Source organism: Bombus huntii, chromosome 6 (genome assembly GCF_024542735.1).
Source record: "Bombus huntii isolate Logan2020A chromosome 6, iyBomHunt1.1, whole genome shotgun sequence".
NCBI lineage: Eukaryota > Metazoa > Arthropoda > Insecta > Hymenoptera > Apidae > Bombus > Bombus huntii.
In genome coordinates this window covers 16503333-16522252 of record NC_066243.1, presented here as the reverse complement: position 1 = coordinate 16522252, position 18920 = coordinate 16503333, and the positions used below count along the sequence as shown (strand labels likewise).

Genomic DNA, 18920 nt, shown 5'->3' with positions numbered 1-18920 from the left:
AATTAAAATGAGAGTTCAATTTAAAGCTTTTGTAAAATATTAGTATTTTTGGGATGTGATGGTTCGCTATGGGATTACATAAAAATTGGCATTAAAGGTAAATTGTAAAGGTGCTTGGGTCCTTTATATGAACATTGATTGCTATATTTTGCTGTAAAGGTATTTGTGCCAGGAATAATTTTTGAATATTTTTTTTTGGGGGGAAAAATTGGAGGAAGTGTAGGATAATAAATAATATTATTACCACACCTAACAGTTTATGTACGATGTAATAAAAGATGTTTGTATAAGTATTTTTATAGAGCATACTTTTCGCAAATACTTCCTCCTCAAGTTCCTATTTATTTATTAAATGATTTTTGTATAATCTATATGTTTTAATATCATTTTTCAAATTTCTACACTTTTCTGTATCTTATTTTATTTTATAAATTGTGTGGCCAATGTGTAAAAATTTTGTCATATTATTGTACTGTTATCATTTTAGTATTTTTGGTGATTGCTTTTATTAATAATGCTTCATTGAGTTTTACAGCTTTGTATTTGAATATTTTTTTCAGTTTTCTATTTATTTCTCTTCTTACAAATATTGTGGAGAGGGTTTGTTATAATCTTAACTATTTGTTTTTTTTTAAAGAAATGATGCATGTATATATCATGTGCCAAACATTTTGTATACATATATTCACATATGATATTAAAAGAACTATTTGCATATATTTATAATGCAAATATAGAAAACACTGTATTTGAGTTTCATGCCATATAAAATTCTCTTTTTTTGCTTCATAGTTTACATTTTCAGTATCAGTTACAAAAATATATACACTATATTTCAATGAAAAGAAGTGCGTACTATATATAATAAGTAGTTATAACAAAAGAGATGTCTTTTTAGATATATTTGGAATTAATTATCCTATATTGATTCTATTATAAATACATACGTGACGTGGCATTGCGTTTGCCTTTTATTATATTCATGTTTTTTTAAAATAAGCAAATATTTCATTGTTCGATTTCTACAGAGGAATCCGATATGGATCGTATTTTCAAGTTGCCATCCACCACTTTTATTGGTGGCAAAGAAAAATCATTGCCCCTTCGTGAAATCTTAAAAAGACTAGAAGCTGCTTACTGCGGCCACATCGGTGTGGAATTCATGTTTATCAATTCTCTGGAACAATGCAATTGGATTCGACAAAAAATGGAGACTCCTGGTATTATGGAAATGACGAATGATGAAAGAAGACTTATTTTGGCTAGATTAACTCGTGCAACTGGGTATATAAAATATCGAAATTAAACATTTTTACATTTACACCAACAATAAAATGTTTATTGTTATATTTTGTATTCTCACTGTAGATTTGAAGCATTCCTTGCACGCAAGTGGTCATCTGAGAAGAGATTTGGATTGGAAGGATGTGAAATTCTGATTCCTGCTATGAAGCAGGTAATTGATAAATCAACTGAGTTAGGAGTTGAATCCATTGTCATGGGTATGCCTCATCGTGGCCGTTTAAATGTCCTTGCTAACGTTTGTCGTAAACCCTTGAGTCAAATATTCACTCAATTTGCGGCTCTAGAAGCAGCTGATGATGTAAGTGTATATGATATTTACAATACGAAATTTGATCTTGTCATTTATATGGATATGTTTTACTAATTCTTAATAATCTAGGGTTCTGGTGATGTTAAATATCATTTGGGAACATACATTGAGCGTTTGAATCGAGTAACAAACAAAAACATTCGTTTAGCTGTTGTGGCAAATCCATCTCATTTAGAAGCTGTCGATCCAGTAGTACAAGGAAAGACTCGTGCAGAACAATTTTATCGCGGTGATGGCGAAGGCAAGAAGGTACACTATACAGAGTGATTTACATTGATAACAAAATTTTATTACTTCTCTGGAAGCTTCATGATTAAACTGATATTAACAGGTCATGTCTATTCTTCTGCACGGCGATGCTGCATTCTGTGGGCAGGGTATTGTTTTTGAAACAATGCACTTGTCAGACTTACCAGATTATACAACTCATGGTACTATTCATATTGTGGTGAATAATCAAATTGGATTTACTACAGATCCAAGACATTCACGATCCTCTCCATATTGTACTGGTAAGTATCTCATCATACACATAAAAGATAATCTTTTTGTGTTCTAAGGTTACTCTAATCATTAATGATTTTATGAAAGATGTTGCAAGAGTAGTGAATGCACCCATTTTCCATGTAAATTCGGATGATCCTGAGGCAGTAATGCATGTTTGTAAAGTTGCTGCAGAATGGAGAGCAACTTTCCATAAAGATGTTGTTATTGATATTGTATCATATAGACGAAATGGTCACAATGAGATTGATGAACCTATGTTTACACAGCCTTTGATGTATCGAAAAATTAGAAATACTCCACCAGTTTTAGACATATATGCCAAAAGTCTTATTGATGATAGTGTTGTTTCTGCTGAAGAAGTTAAGGTACTGAAATAAGAAATATTTTACTTATTTGAGTATATGTGACTAAGTTTTTGTAATGATATTACAGGATGTTAAAGATAAATATGAGAAAATTTGTGAAGAAGCATATGTCAATGCTAGACAAGAAACACATATTAAGTACAAAGATTGGTTGGATTCTCCATGGTCCGGTTTCTTTGAAGGAAAAGACCCTTTAAAAGTATCTCCTACCGGTATTAAAGAAGACACACTCATTCATATTGGAAAAAAATTCTCTTCACCACCACCCAACGCAGCTGAATTTGTGGTTCATAAAGGTAAATGTCTCTCTAATTATGGATGAATTAATTAATTAGATATATATTAATTTGAAACATATAAACATACAGGTATCGAGCGTATTTTAAAATCTCGTATGGAAATGATAGAAGCGCGAACAGTTGATTGGGCTCTTGGAGAAGCTATGGCCTTTGGTTCTTTACTTAAAGAGGGTATTCATGTTAGATTATCAGGTCAAGATGTAGAAAGAGGAACTTTTTCACACAGACATCATGTTCTCCATCATCAAACTGTGGATAAAGCTACTTACAGACCACTGTGTTATCTTTACCCAGATCAAGCTCCATATACTGTATGCAATAGTTCTTTATCAGAGTTTGGTGTACTTGGTAATGTTATGATATTACTTAAATTGGCTTTATATATATGTTTTAATGATATTACGAATAAAAATATTTTTTTTTTGTTAAACTTTTAGGATTTGAATTAGGTTATTCTATGACTAATCCTAATGCACTAGTGTGCTGGGAAGCACAATTTGGTGATTTCAATAACACGGCACAGTGCATAATTGATCAATTTATCAGCAGTGGTCAAGCTAAATGGGTACGTCAATCTGGTCTTGTAATGTTACAACCTCATGGGCTTGAGGGAATGGTAAGTTCTTAAATATGTGTTTAAAAAATTTGTTATATGACAGTATATAATTATCTACATGATTGTCCGTCTGTTCTAGGGACCTGAACACTCCAGTGCCCGCTTGGAACGTTTCCTACAAATGTCTGCTGATGATCCAGATTATTTCCCTCCTGAAAGCGAAGAATTTGCTGTGCGTCAGTTACACGATAGCAATTGGATTGTAGCCAATTGCAGTACACCAGCAAATTATTTCCATATTCTAAGAAGACAGATTGCATTGCCATTTAGGAAACCTTTGATTTTAATGACACCAAAATCATTGCTTCGTCATCCAGAAGCAAAGTCTAGTTTCGATTTGATGCTGGAAAATACAGAATTTCTTAGAGTGATACCAGAAGAAGGTGTAGCTTCTCAAAATCCCAGTAATGTTAAAAGGATAATTTTCTGTTCTGGTAAAGTTTATTACGATTTAAAGAAAGCACGCGCGGAGAAGGAATTGGACGATAAAGTCGCCATTGTGAGAGTCGAACAGGTAAATATTAGTTGCTATCAAATTCGAAAACCTTTTTGTTTATTTTCATTCTATTAATTAAATTTACTCGTATTCTTTTGTTTTTATAGATTTCACCTTTCCCATACGATTTAGTTAAGAAAGAAGCCGATAAATATGCTAATGCAGAATTAATATGGGCTCAAGAAGAACACAAAAATCAGGGTGCATGGACATACATTCAACCTAGATTTCATACAGCTTTGAATGGAGCTCGTTCTGTATCGTGAGTATCGAAATTCAAACAAATATTAAGATCTGTCTTTTGCAATATGTATGTATAATTTTAGCTTACAAAAATACGTATAAATTGCTCGTGTTTTCATTATAATGAATTTGTGTTGCAAAATCACCTAATTGATACTTGTAACACAAATTATAAAATTACGATATTTTGGTTGTGCAATACGTTTGTCATATGTTTAGCTGTTCACGTGGCCCAAATTTTTTACTTTGTCACAGTTTCGTTTTCGATGTAATTTATAAAATTTTGATGTGTGTAAATATATCACTAATAAGCAATGTACTTAAGCACAAAATTTATCAATAATTTGTCTTGTACGCGTGCTTGCTAAGCAAAGCAAAAAATTGGGCCATGTTACAGCAGCGGAAGTACGTCATACGACAGTAGGGGTAGCGGAGGGTGGTTTAGTGGTTGGTTCTCATCAACTAAACCAACGAATGTGTCCGAGTCGCTGTCAATAGAATCTAATAAACCCAAACAGAGAACATTAAGGTAATGTTGGTTATAGTATTTGAATAGGATATTTATTATAGCTTTTATTATCATACTTTAATGTAAATATATGATAAGGTATAGCTGTAGAAGGATATAAATGTATAGTTTATGATTAACTTTGATCCGTAAATCTAAATTTTTGTTTCAGGTACGTTGGTCGCCCGACAGGTGCTTCACCCGCAACAGGAAGCAAAATGCAGCACCTCAAAGAACTAAAACAATTACTTGATGACTCCTTCGACGTTTAATTATCCTTCGTAGCACTATGTAGAACACATTTTATTTATTTTCTCTTATTATATTTGTTATGTTCCCTTTGCCCTGCTCTATATACATCCTAAGAGGAGATTAACATAATTTGAAATAGTTTCTTCATTACTGATTTATTTAGATGAATTAACGTACACGCACGAATACTTTCTTGATCGTGATAAACCTAGTTAAAAACCTTTATCTAGATTCAAGACATCGACTTTCTTTTTATTTGATTCCTATTTTACGATGCTGTGGTCCAATCGTAAAAATTTTGAAACATTTCTTTGGTTTCATTAAAAGAATAATTGATTAAAATATGAACTTCACGAGAAATTTAATCTAATACAAACATATACGCAATGAGTAAGCCATGTAAATATATGCATTTCATTCTTATTTAATGCTTGAATGCGATCCTGTATATTTTTTCTTTTTAATAGGTGACATATATTTATGCTAGTATGTGAGTTGAGTGTTGAACCCGGTGTATGATTGAGTTAGCAGAAACATTTTATTTTATTATGTAAATATATCACAAGAACAAAAATTACATTAGCAAGAAACCTAACATGACTTACTCATTGTCTAAATCTGTCGTTACAATAATCGAAAATATTCGTGCGTTGACGTTTGTATTTTATTCGTTTGTTAATACATAACTTTATGAAACGGATAAGATTAAGAAAAAAGTATTATTTTTAATTTATACAACAGTTTACGCAGAGTGTAAATAATCGATTGTTACGACTGTGGAGACTTAAATGAAACTTTTCGGAGTTTGATAATGTTTATTTACGGCAATTTTTTTATTCATTTATTTATGCCGTAGCGAAAGACAGCCAATTGATTTAATTCTTTATCGTTGCTTTATTTTTATAAAGAATTAAATAATTGGTAGGTTGGTAGAAATATATAAAGGGATATGTCGTAGCATTAGACTCGATTACGTAATGTATTGCGAAAATGTAGATTATGTGAACTTAATAGGAAAGAAAAAATGTTTACGAGATCGAGTCGTAATGTTACTCTTCAAAAAGTTCCAAAGACTTCTCTAAAAAGGTGGGAATAGAAGACAATTCGCTAATGCTAGTTGGAATATTTAAAAAAAATTATTTTATTATTATTTTATCTTAGCCAATGATATACCTTGGTTGCTCCATAGTCTGCGAAGGCACAGTATTTATATTCTACATGTGAATCATTTGAAGAATGAGTTTTATGAATGGAATATCTGTTGTACCATGTCACTGATTGGAAAGTATTGTATCAAATTTAAGTTATACGTAACAATAGTACACGATATTTTGTAATCCGCTAGAATACGATAGATGGAATGTGGTCCTAAATAAATTGCGGTACTGTTATTCCACTCATCATTTCTTGTTATTACATGCATAATAACGACGATATATACATGTATGCTCTGATATTAAAGTTTAATAGGTCAAAGTTACGAATGAGAATAAACTGAAGTTTACTTACATTAGTACACATATGTCGGTATATCGTGGTAAATATTGTAGCATCTTATGAAATTAAATTATATTAGCCATTATCAGGTATTTTTAAATAACCTTTCCCCTTTTAATAAAATCTAGTACTTTTTTCCCCTCAATTGTAATACTAACTATTATTTAACGTCATTAAAGACTGAAAGGACATAATAAAATCGTCATTTCGTCATACATAATTCACACTGAATGTTTATTTAATTGCATAATTTTTTATCAGAATGTGGATTAAGGAAAGATTTGACATGTTTTGCAGCATATAAAATTTGCACCAACTTGTAGAATTTGTAGAAGAACTACAAGTTTTATGTTTTAAATATAATTAAATATAATATCATGTTATTTTAACAATTTTTTATCGCGATTAATTCTTGATCAGTTTTAATTTAACATTTGTTGCAATGAACAATAAATAAAATATATATTTATATTTTATATTATATAAAGTACATTTATAACGTCAGTTCGCAAATTAATAATCAGTTTGTCCCAAAACACTATACATGATCCTCTTGAAGCTGTTACTCTGGTGGATTTTTTCACCGTCGTCATCAAGAATATTTACCTAGAAAAAAATTATAAATTACCATTGTAGTTGAATAAAGTGATATCGTTAACAAATTTTATAAACGCTTGGCATTCATAGTAATACAATACATATGTTTGAATCATTTGAATGAATTATAATTTTTGAATTGGTTCTAAATATTTAAGGAGAAGATTTTTTCTGTCACCATAAAATATCTTATTCAGTATTTATAAACAAATGTATACGTAAAAATATGCAAGTGACATATACGAATCGGCATCAGATTTATGTAAATAATCGTTTGTGATTATAATGTGTTTATAAAAGGGAAAAGAATTTCTATATTCAGTCAATTTATATAATTACAAAGACTGCCGTGAGTCTATTAAAATTAAAATGTTACAGTTAAATGGTGACATCGAGTGATCTAGCCGCACTCAGCCAGTAAGCATTCCTGTGGCTAGAGTTACCAGGAAATTCTTTGCACCGGCCGCCTAACTGCCCTATTTGAAGAAAAAAAGTAATTCTGTGTTGACATCGTACAGTCCCGAACAAGACTCAAGCTCTAAAGTCTCTCCTATATTATTTCAACTTTCAACCTAAGTATGTATGTCTGTGATGTATGGCTTCAACATGTAGACTTTAACGTCGACCGATTGTACAACCTCACTATATCGTTTCTACCGACTTTACTTATGTGTCCACGTACGTATATTCTATACATGTATGTACATATAACGCGGTCAAATGACGCTGATGTAAAATCCGAATATGTATTTAAAGTTTTACTTACGTATGGTCCAGCTGGACTTTTTGGTCGAGCGTGGTATATCTGAAAATATTTATTGATCAGACAAGAGTAACGTTTAGATAGTAAGTAGAATTTAACTATTCTATATGCATACCCTATTTTGGTTAACCTTTTGCGGAGAGAAAACACCGGTGCGCGCCGGTTGTCTTACTTCCTGCACTACGTCACCAAGAGCCTCCTCTTGCAGAGCCTTGTAAGCCTCGCTCTTGCTCGGGTCGTACTTCACCGGTTTCTTCGAGCTGTACCATTGTATCGCATGTGTACACACGGACTATTTTTAATTCATTTGCCTCGATTTTGTCAGATCGGTTAGCAGCAGCCAGGGTTATATCGCCAATTGTTTGTTCGAGAGCGACTTTCGGACCGCTTCCATGCCCTTTTCATTAATCGAGTCACAAATATGTCTCAACTAAATCTTTGATGCTTTTCTCGAGAATTACATGAGGTGTCGATTCTTACATTTAAGATACTATATTTCACTAATAGGATACAAATAGCTGCTTTTAGTGATACTGATTTGTAATTTTCGAGAATTGCTTCTTGATTGTATGAGTATCAAAATTAGTAAGGCTACTAATTTGCATGAACATTTACTCTGATTAATTATTGATTACTTTCAATGGTACAGCATGCAGAAAAATATATAGTATGGTTATTCTAAGAATTTCCTTTGAAACTTGTTTTTTTTCTAGCTTTTCCGTCGATTTTATCGATTTACTTGAAGTCACAACAACAAATTGCAATATGTATGTATCTATGTAGTTATATGCATCACGACCCTATAATTACGATTTATAGATATTAAACTGTAAAGCAAAAGAGTTTGAATCAATAAATACTTTATCGAACGATTATCAAGAGCTTAATCACGGATCAGTGGCCACGCTCATTTGCCTTATTAAAAAAGAAAGAAAGAAGGAAGGACGATAAACAATTTTAAGAGAAAGAAACAATTGCGAGACAAGGAATGTGACCAATGATTCTCGTGAAAACAATAAAATTTGAAACTATGGATATACTACGACGTGCGAGAAGCATCGAAAAACGTCTCGAACTGGATATTAATTTGGTCTATTGAATTGCGGCCACACATTCTTCGAGGCGGCGGCTATGGCCTGTTCTTTCAAGATTCTCGCTTGCTCCTGTATTTCCTGTTTCTGTTTCACGAAGGAAAAGTCTATGAAAATGCTGGAAAACAAACAAACTGCACGTGAGTGTTATCCATTGTGAAAAGGAAACAACAGTGTAAGGACTGACAGCTGCGTTTTCTGTTCTACGTCCATACTCCCGTTCTGATCACGTGCCCGACAGTCTATAACCAATGAATTGATAAATCCTCGATTTGCAACTTCCGATTAATGTCCCTCGCACGTAAACTATGGGTCATTTTTTCGATGCATTATTATTCTAATTTTATAATTTTAAAATATCCGTTAGTTAATGGCGCCAAGATCATAACTGCTCAGAGTTAATAGTTTGATAAGTATCAGCATCCAGCAAAAATTTAATAGTATTAATGCTAGTAACTTTATTACGCTACTGCAAGCTGTACGGCGTATTAATATTTGTTTTATGTATATCTATTTATTACTTACGGTATAGCGGTTGTTTGGCTCTTTATAGTGTCGGCAATATTTTGTTCGGAATAGAGTCCAATTGGTGAGTTAAATTGCTTGTGGACAACCTAAGAATAAAATTGTACGAGATAAAAAATAATAACTGCAGTAACTGCAAATTTATTACAATGGTATTGTTCGTTTAAATCTTTTCTTAAGTCATAAATTTACCACTAAACAAATTGAAAATATGTATTAGTTGGAATTTCATAATTTATCATAATAACGCGTCTATCAGTTATTTAATAACGTTTTAACACGTATTCAATTAGTTATTTGAAGCTTAATAATAACTTCAGTTACATTATAAAATAAACTTAAAGTTTAGTTAGAAGAGTACCTTGTAGAGATGATATATAAATTTAAATTTAAAAAATCGCTTGATAGGAACAATATACAATTTGAAACAAAAATGTAGATTACATGCCACATAATGACTGTTTTTACTAAAAGCAAAAGCATATTGTATCGCACGGAAGCAAAAGCGATTTGAGTATAAAGTAATCCAAACCTTTGGAACTTCATTCGGTCCCAAGACACGTTGAAGTACCGTTTCTGCCACCTAATCAGATGTTGTACAAAATATATATACAAATTAATATAAAAGATTGTCCTTTGTTTCAAGCAAATCGAAACATAGGACAGTTTTTCACAAATGAAGCATTTTTCAGCGCAGGATTGAATAAAGCGTACCTTTTGTTTCATAGCAACTTCAGGATGAGCTTGTTCGTAATGATGCGGTGCCGCTCTGATCATCGGATTGGGATGATGGCGCAAGTAGCATTCTCCAAGCGGAGCATCCTTTTTTATCTTTGCACCTGGCAAGACCAGAGGAGTTGTGCGGTATGGCTAAAAATCGACGCTATCAATAGTATTCAGATCATGTAATATACTTCTTTATGTTTATCGATTATGAGTGTAACTATTTCAACTGTACCTTGAAATAATGGTACAAATAATGATACGAATGGTAAAAATAAGGTACGAGTAAAGTTGTAATTAATCGATAAAAATAATTAACGAATTATGTGTAACGAAAAAAGTGTTTAATAAGCTAAGTAGGCGTGAAATATTCTGCCAGAACGGTGTCAATTACCAACCAACGAAAGCTAAAATAAGCCATTATTAAGAGGCCATGATGACCGATGACACCTCGTTAATTTTCGACACTGTTGCAATAACAACGTATGGCTTTTATCTTCAAACGTGATTAAAAATATATTTACCGATTATTTCCTCGATATTGATGTGTTATTTTTCCGTAGGTTCTCTATTTACGTTTAATTGCTTTTTACGATGACAATTCGTTAAACGACCAAATATCATTACAACGAAGATGATATTTTTGGCCAACTATAGCAACCGGAAATGAACACGCACTGTGAAATATAATGCTCGACCACCATTAGTTTCAAATGAAAGGTATAAAAAGTATCTAAAATTTTTGGTACTTGGCTCGTATCTGTACAATGAGAAAATTGCATAAAGCCGTGGCGTTACAAACAAAGCGTTTGCCAAGTATTTCCTGCGATTACGTTATCTATCGTTCTACACGGAGTTTTACGCAGAATTACGAAATTATTAAAAATACAATTGTTACATTTCCACGAAAACTCGAGAAGAGTCGAGAAGATTGAAGAACAGAAACCGTGGGCTATAAAGATGTAAGATGATTATGCTTGCTTGATGTTGTTTGATCGGCTGTCGTCATTGCTAAAAAATGACGAAAATGAGAATGTCAAGTGGAACGATGTAGAAAGAGAGTGAACAGCAGGATAAAGTTACGCGTCGTATTTATAAGACGCGCTTGCAAGAATAGAAGATCGAATTTGAATACAGTCACTATCGACTTTGTTTCGAACGAACGACGATTGAACGACCGATGCAACGATCGATGCAATCCTGGCTTTCACGAGATCATTAATTATATCAAATAACGATTATTTCATTATAAATGGGTCAGAAACATTATCTTAGAGGGTGAGTAACGGTCTCTCTCTTTCTCTCTCTTTCTCTCTTTCTCTCTCTCTCTCTCTCTCTCTCTCTCTCTCTCTCTCTCTCTCTCTCTCTCTCTCTCGAAATAGATGAAGGACCCTAGCCGGCAAAAATAACGTGTACCCCGTCTGCTGCGAAATTTTTCTCCGCCACGATCAATGCTTGTCAACTCTTGATTAATTTTTATTATCATTGATCTTTTTAATTAAAAAGTTGAAAGCACGATTAAAGTACTTCCATCGAGTATCTACTTATGTCATATACTTATATCATTATTAACTATCCGTCGAAAATATGTCATTTCGGAGAAGGAAGTTGTTTTCACGTCGTTTTATAGAATGTCCCCGAACTAAATTCGGACGCACCGAAACAGTTGTTTCGAAAATTGTTTATCGTTTGGCTCGGTAGCGATGCACTGAAACTCGAACTACAACAATGAAAAAACTTTCTAGATTCTGCTGGCAAGGTACACAGAAAAGACAACAAGTGTTTCGATATTTTGTGAATTGAGTCACAGTATCTGATAGACCAAAGGTCTGGTAAATTAAAATGTTTCTACATAATCAACAACGATCCTTTTCCTATGTATTTCTTTCGTGTTTATTCCCTTAGCGTGCGATAACGTTTTTCAACGTTGCCGAAATAATTTTTTAACGAAGCAAGTTCTTTGGAAAGTCAAGAGGACAAGCTGTAAGAGTGTCGTTGTATGACCCTCTTGTGTTTGAGTAACCCAGATCTCATTTACGAAAATAGATTAAGATTCCAATGAATAGTCGGTAACATGCTTACATTCGTTTTATTGCATCGCGTTATTAGTCAGTCATACCCCCTGTAATCTTTTTTCAATTGAATCGCTCTTCCTTCCGTTGCATTCGTTCTTACAGTGTGCACCGTTTCGTGATAAGCCGTACGCAAGTTCGTTTGCTTGTCTTTTTCAGTGTCATTAGGGTAGAATCAAGACCTAGCCCTACTTTTACGGAGGGTGTCAAGGTTGGCACTCGGCGACGTAATTCAAAATTTAGATCATCTTATGTTACGTGTTCGTTTCTAACGAGTAATAGTCGATTTCGATCGCTAATCCATATCTTTAAATTCTTTATAGAAAAAACGATTGCTGTTAAAATATCCGTTCTGAATCAGTGTCGACAGATACGAGAAAAAAATAATATAAGACGGATGAGAAGGAAAACGTTGCGTTAGGAACAACACGGTCTTCTTTCTCGATGCTGTGTTGTTTTATTTTCAACAATGATAAGATATTTTATCTTGTTAACTGATGCAAAATGTCAACGAGACGATAAAAATTCTTTTTTTGAATTAAGACTATTCCTGTCCGTCAAGGATCGATAATTCAACAAAAGATGAAAAGAAATTGCACCGCCGTAGTAACAAAGATTGGATAGATCGGCATAAAGTTCTGATTAATTAAATACTTGAATGATATCGTAACGATGATGAATTATCGATATTCGACGAAACATGGAATAGGTTTCCTTTACTTTTAATGACTGATAACTGTTTCGTACCCAAAACACGGCAGCCTCCTCCTCTTTCGGCTGGTGTTCGATGTTGTGACGATAAATGGTCGTGTAAGCCGGCATCGTTTTCTTAATCGAACCGAAGTTCGTATTCCTGCAACTGCGGTAGCACTCTTAATCGAGAATCGCTTTCTTTCTTCCCCTCTTTCTTCCCGCTTTCACCGAGAAGTTACTTCACTTTTTTCCTGTGGATCTCTCCCTTACGAATATTCGCTAACGCACTGCCTCGTTGCGCGGGCGGCACTAACTCTGGTCTTTTCCACGCGACTCCTCTCGCGCTCTTTCTTCTCCTCTCCACGTATTACCGACGTATCTCGATCGTTCCTACGTTTTATCCTCTTGATCGGCGATATAATTTTCTTGTCGATCTCTATCAGCTACCACAATCCTTTTCGTTGCTAGCAGCATTTCCTCTCCAATATAAAAAATGCTTACCGAAACGATCCTTTCGATAGAATAATTACAACCCATTAAACGATTAATTTCTATTTCGATTGCCATTTGTATGTATTTTTGATCGATTGTGTCACATCTGGATTCGAACCAAATCCCGAGAAAACTAGAAAATAGGTATTCTTAATCATTTCAAATGTGAATTGTTCTTCGAATCAATCATTCTCGCATTCGTTTTTTCTTTTTTTTTCTTCTTTTTTTATTTGTACATTCCGCTTGTTACATACGTTCGTTAACCAGGCGATGTTTTCTTCGATATAATGATTGGTATATCTCGCGACCTTGGACGAATATCCGAAACATCGTGGAAAATGTTTTCCTTGGCTCAGCGTGCCTTTTCATCGCCGGTTTAGTTACTTATCATAAGCAAATACAAACGTTTTGTACCGAGTTTCGCTATTGTATTTCCCTTAAAGTAGCCATAGGACTACTTCGGAGGAAATCTAATACTCGATGAATCGTTTATTGCACGAACCGAGTATAACGGTTAACACGTACCGTTCTCTTGGAATTTCTCTAAGTTGACATTTTGTTGTTGCAATCGGCAGAACAATAAGAATGTGTATTTTCAAGCGGAGACTAGGATCGAAATAGTGTTCCGAAATCGTTCTGGATCGCGTAGTATTGGATCGGAGAGGTGGTTTCGATGCAAAAGCGATATTTATAGCGTGGCAACTGCCTCTACGTGGACTTTCCGGCATCGTGGCGGGCCAACAAAAATATATTCACGCTTCGGACGTCTCGCGAATAAAGGCGTCTTCGTATCACGAAACTGTACGTACATATACAGCTATTGATTTCTCAAATCTTCCGAGACCGTGATTCCATCTGACAAAGTCAGCGGTAATCGTGTCCCCGTCGAAATCGTAAGCTTAACGAAGAGTGTAAGAGAATAATCCGCTACTTAGCTAAGAAGACAGAGCGATACGCGGGGAGTGGTAGCCGTATAAATGGATGGATTAACAACCGGACTAAAAGCTCGACTAAAAGTCAAAGACGAACGAGTAAATACTCTCGCCGTTTCGACGAAGGGGTTCAAATCGATCTATGTTTAACGATCATGTACGGATAGCTTGCCCTAAATTCGTTATTAAACGACCGTAAGATCATTTTTCCACTTGAACCGAAATCGAATACATCGTACAGCTTGTTGACATCTTGAGATAGAATGCGGAAATAGCAAATTATATTCGACGGATATTCTGTCATTCCACAACTACTCGGTGATCCAACTATGAGTTATTGAGTTTCAAAGCGTTCGAACGACATATTTCGAAACGGTGTGTAACTTGCCAAATGCAATATACCGTGTACTTTGAAATACAATAATTTATATTCTAGTCGCATGATATACATATAAATTCATTACGAAGAACGATATTATGCGGAGCATGCAGAAGACGATGTCACTTTTCAACAATTATCCAAGTTTAATCCAGTTGCTCTATTTATTTCTTATTTCTTTATCTTTATTTCTCTCGAGTCTTTGACGGCACGGAAGCCATAGAAAAAAATATCTAATTTCATAGATAACGATCTCTGCTCTACTTAGCGAATGATTTTGTCGTTTCGCCGGATGGGTTTGTTATTTGCTTGTCAATCTTTTTATAGAGTCTTTTAAACGATCGACTTTCCGATTTTATTTATCTGTGAATCTAGAGCAACTTATCGGACATTATGATATTCAGAATGTACAGCGGCGACGAAACGTCGTCGAAAAGAGTTACAGGGTGTTGGAAAAGAATTATAAATACATCCAACAATCGTGAAGACGTATCATTCGCTTCATCTTCATAGTATTGCATTTACGGATCAACGAACTACTCTGGTAGTATGAACTAATCAGGCGACGTTTACATTCTCAAATTTAGGAAGCGCTATAGAAAACAATTTTCTTTTTTTTTTTTTTTTCAAGAATCGATGTTGCAATGAAATGCTCCGAGTGAATGACAATCCGTTCTTACTATTGTCTCCGAGGCCATACCGTGTGTTACGTGGATTCTATTGTTTGTTTAAAATACACTTGCTAAAATTAATTGTCGATGAGATAGAAGCGAGCAAATACTTACATTCGCTTGATCGTTGTTCAAATTCTCGGGCAGAACGTTGAACATAATATATATTGAACGAGTTTATTACAACAGGACGAATAGCGATGTAGATTGCTTGCTCCTGCGTGTGAATTCGTGTTTCAAAATCTGCTCAAAGTACCTGCGACAAATTGGCTCTCTCTTCGCGAACCTCATCGAGATGTTCGTGCGGTAAGTTAAGGTGTTCCGGTGAAGATGCAGGCGGCCTGTATTCGTCGATTAAAGGCGGCGGTACAGGGCTCTTCGGTAATTCCGACGGTATTTTCCGTTGTTTAGCTCTATAGCGGAATGGGAAAGTATCTTACTAACGAATCAATATGAAACAAATTCCTCTCACGAGAGCTTCGATGATACTTTCGACGATCACTTTCAAACATCTGAATTTACTATACAGAAAATAGATTTTGTTTTAATATCGTGTACAGACGTAGCGTAACGATAATGCTTCAACGTTAGAAATTTCAAAGCGGACCAAAACTTGCTTTATCGATCCCTGAAGTTATCAGTGGTTTTCCCTGGCTCTTCTAAATATAATACGTCGATCAAAGGATACAAAGACGTGCATTTTTCGCTTTTACTTTAATTTTCGAAGATTTTCTACGAAACGAAGGATTCGAAAAATTCTATTGTAATTGCAAGAAAGAAAGTGATCGTCGAACTAACGATGATGTTTCTTGATGCGATGAGCTGTCAATCAGGCGCTGCGATTAAAGTATGTATAAAATAAGGTAGGGAGAAGTTTAATACGAAGCGTTAATAGTCGTGTTACGTAGCAGTAGTAGCGTGCCGATAGTAATGCGATAAATCGAACGCATAATAATAAAGGTGGAATTGCTTTCTGACAGACTAGTGACCGCAGCCCTGTCGCCAGTGTTCAACTGGATAATCGGAGATGACGTGGTAATGTTGATACGAGATGCATTCGACGGCTCAGACCTTTCGACCACGAGCCTTATTGATTCAGAGTTTTGAAGAAGATTCTGCGCGTCTACATGCCTCACATCTCGCGTGTCGTAATCGTCGATTTTCTTGATCACATCACCCCTCTGAAGCGTCTCGTTCTCCGACTGCAAATACAAATTCTATCGTAAGATAACCACTCATCGTTGATTTTCAAAGGCTTGCTATTTCTTAACTAACGTAAGAGAATTCTACGTTCGAGGCATCGTTTTTTTAATAATTGAAATAACGTTAGTTTGACTCTCTCTCCGACTATAACAATTAAGATAACAGGCATGACATCGGACGTTGTAAAGCTGTATTAGTTACATTATCAACAAAATGTTGCTATCAAGCGAATATCAGAAACATAAATACCGCGAATATCGGTGTTTTTATATTCTAGATTATCGCGCGAAAGATGCGAAGACTTGCCGTTTAATTAGAATACGTAAAGTAATATGCAATGACGATTAAATGATAGAAGCATTTGGATAGCGTTCAAATGTGTTTACGATTTCTCTGTGCTGCATTTAATAGTCATATTGGATAAAATGCAGTCGAGGCGATCAAAAAGACGCACAAGATTAGGTCACAAGTGTCAGCTAGACGTGATTATGATTTAACGTATACGGTATAATCTACAGGCATCTTGTACTTGTTTAAAAGCGTGACGATATTAGGCGGTAGTTAATTGCTTTGCGAATAAGATAAAAATCCGTTTGTAATAAATATTCGTGTATTTTAAATTGGATAGATATCGTTGTATGGTAAGCAGCAACAGCAGCAGCTTATGTACATTAGAAAATGATCTCCATTGCTTGCTGTTCTCTGTTATAGATAGATAAATAGATTTGCTGCAGATCCAATAATAACCATAAGCTGTGTGCATCTAACAGTAACAGTAGACATGAAAGAAGAACTCACGCGGGTGACGACGATCGGTGTACCCAAATCAGCGCCTCCAGCGATACGTATTCCCCAAGGTTTGCCGGTGCTGGATCTCTTAAGCTTCACGATCACCGTTTGTTTCCTCGTCATGCTCTACTCTGTCTATCAGAACAACGCAATCGCGTGTTTATAACGAACGGAAATCGCAGAGACCGATCGTTAATTTGAGTATTAAGAGCAAGACGATAACGAAAGAGCACGAAAAAAGGTCAAAGAAACGAAAAGCTTTTCCAATCAAATGAGAAAATTGATAAACTGCGAGATCGTTGAGAAATGTACGACGACTCGAGGCAATATCGAACCCGTGCTTACGCTCCTTACTGGCTAACGAGGACTACTGGCTGCACCGCCACTTTATTTTGACAGGCTTTACTTTTGTGAGCTTAGTTACCCAACTACCGGCTCGCCGCTTCTGCTATTCTGGCCCCATTTCGAATTGGCATACCGTGTGTATTGTTCTGGTCCGACCTGCACTCATTTCTCTGGCATTTGCGGCCTCCCTACCCTTGCTATGCCTACCGATAGGATCAATGATAGTGCATGAAATTAAATATCACAATATTATAAATTCTTAGTAATTTTAACCCGCAAACATTATTCTTCCACAATGATCTTCTCTTTACAAAGTATGCTTTAAACGATGAATGAAAGTAAATATATACTTGTAAAAATACTTGTAAACAAATATGCTTGTGTAAAAATACTTTAATTATACGATTAATTATATGACACGTCTATAAGGAATAAGAAAAATGTCGCCGGATATTGAATGAATGTACAGAATTAAACACTGCACGTAAATCATTTATTAAACACATTCATAAATTACAATGGGTGCTTTCCTTCAAAGTTACAAAGGAAAAATATGCCTGTGGATTGCACAATATAATCTTTAAAAAAAAAGCGATGCAGGATGAAACATAGTCCATCAGATTACATCATCGTAAATTACAGAGGAGAGAAAATGAAGAAAAATGTAGGATTTGATCAGGCTGCTACATATGTACTCACATAGGTTTCGTAAAAGTTGCCTACGGAAAATTTAAGAGACATCTTCGCCTCAAGCTCTTGAAACTCTCAACCGCACTTTCTTCTCTTTTTCACTAATTGTAAGTGATATCTACGAATACTTGAAAGGGTCTCTTCCTTATGTTGTTTCGATCTAATTGACTGCACCGTGATTAATGAGACTACATCAAGAAAGGAAGAGAAATAGTAAAAGAGAGTACATCAAATAAACCGAGAGGAAGAGATTGTACGTAAGTTTGACTTAAATTAGCAACCTATAGCGCGAAAGGTTAGTCAATCACACTTTTAAGAGTGTACCGTTCTAGTGACTCATTTATCTCGATTTACACGATACTAAGAAAGTATATACATAACAGCCGCATTCATCCGAATGATATCGCATCTAAATTAGTAATATTAATTGCCTGTTATTTGTTAATACCCCGGTAATATTGCTAACTGTTAAAAATGAACGCCGATGGGAATGGAGCTAATTGTACAAAGGAGGAAACCTTAAAGATGTTAAATAACTCTACTGTTGACGTAGATAG

General features: G+C 34.7%; 2 protein-coding genes and 1 long non-coding RNA gene across 24 annotated transcripts in view; 2 read left to right on the top strand and 1 right to left on the bottom strand.

Moving 5' to 3' along the window:
- LOC126866621 (2-oxoglutarate dehydrogenase complex component E1) overlaps positions 1 to 6483 on the top strand; it is a 12409-nt gene extending 5926 nt beyond the window's left edge. For 5 of the 9 annotated variants that reach the window (XM_050620415.1, XM_050620418.1, XM_050620417.1 and 2 more), the window contains 12 exons: positions 1029 to 1284; positions 1369 to 1603; positions 1685 to 1864; positions 1947 to 2127; positions 2207 to 2487; positions 2555 to 2783; positions 2856 to 3134; positions 3224 to 3402; positions 3482 to 3916; positions 4006 to 4160; positions 4539 to 4670; positions 4822 to 6483. In XM_050620415.1, coding sequence (XP_050476372.1) covers positions 1029 to 1284; positions 1369 to 1603; positions 1685 to 1864; positions 1947 to 2127; positions 2207 to 2487; positions 2555 to 2783; positions 2856 to 3134; positions 3224 to 3402; positions 3482 to 3916; positions 4006 to 4160; positions 4539 to 4670; positions 4822 to 4921 — 2642 coding nt within the window. In that variant the 3' untranslated portion in view covers positions 4922 to 6483. The remainder of the gene's footprint in view (positions 1 to 1028; positions 1285 to 1368; positions 1604 to 1684; positions 1865 to 1946; positions 2128 to 2206; positions 2488 to 2554; positions 2784 to 2855; positions 3135 to 3223; positions 3403 to 3481; positions 3917 to 4005; positions 4161 to 4538; positions 4671 to 4821) is intronic. The other 4 variants (XM_050620422.1, XM_050620419.1, XM_050620420.1 and 1 more) reach the window with 2 other exon arrangements.
- Positions 5009 to 18920, bottom strand: LOC126866632 (PDZ and LIM domain protein 3). Of its 14 annotated transcripts, none has more exons than XM_050620459.1 (11): positions 18373 to 18844; positions 17664 to 17876; positions 17338 to 17463; positions 16315 to 16538; positions 15593 to 15749; positions 10089 to 10244; positions 9907 to 9957; positions 9375 to 9463; positions 7874 to 8018; positions 7762 to 7800; positions 5009 to 7004 (listed from the first exon to the last, which is right to left on the bottom strand). In XM_050620459.1, the coding sequence occupies exons 3-11, from the start codon at positions 17449 to 17451 to the stop codon at positions 6912 to 6914; spliced, it is 1068 nt and encodes a 355-aa protein (XP_050476416.1). In that variant the 5' UTR covers positions 17452 to 17463; positions 17664 to 17876; positions 18373 to 18844; the 3' UTR covers positions 5009 to 6911. The 14 variants fall into 14 exon arrangements, with proteins under 14 accessions (XP_050476416.1, XP_050476415.1, XP_050476417.1 ...); XM_050620458.1 differs by having other exon boundaries at positions 17674 to 17876; XM_050620460.1 differs by having other exon boundaries at positions 17683 to 17876.
- On the top strand, positions 10251 to 12707 carry LOC126866638 (uncharacterized). The gene is made up of 2 exons (XR_007689982.1): positions 10251 to 10580; positions 10661 to 12707. It is a non-coding gene; the product is annotated as an uncharacterized LOC126866638 (long non-coding RNA).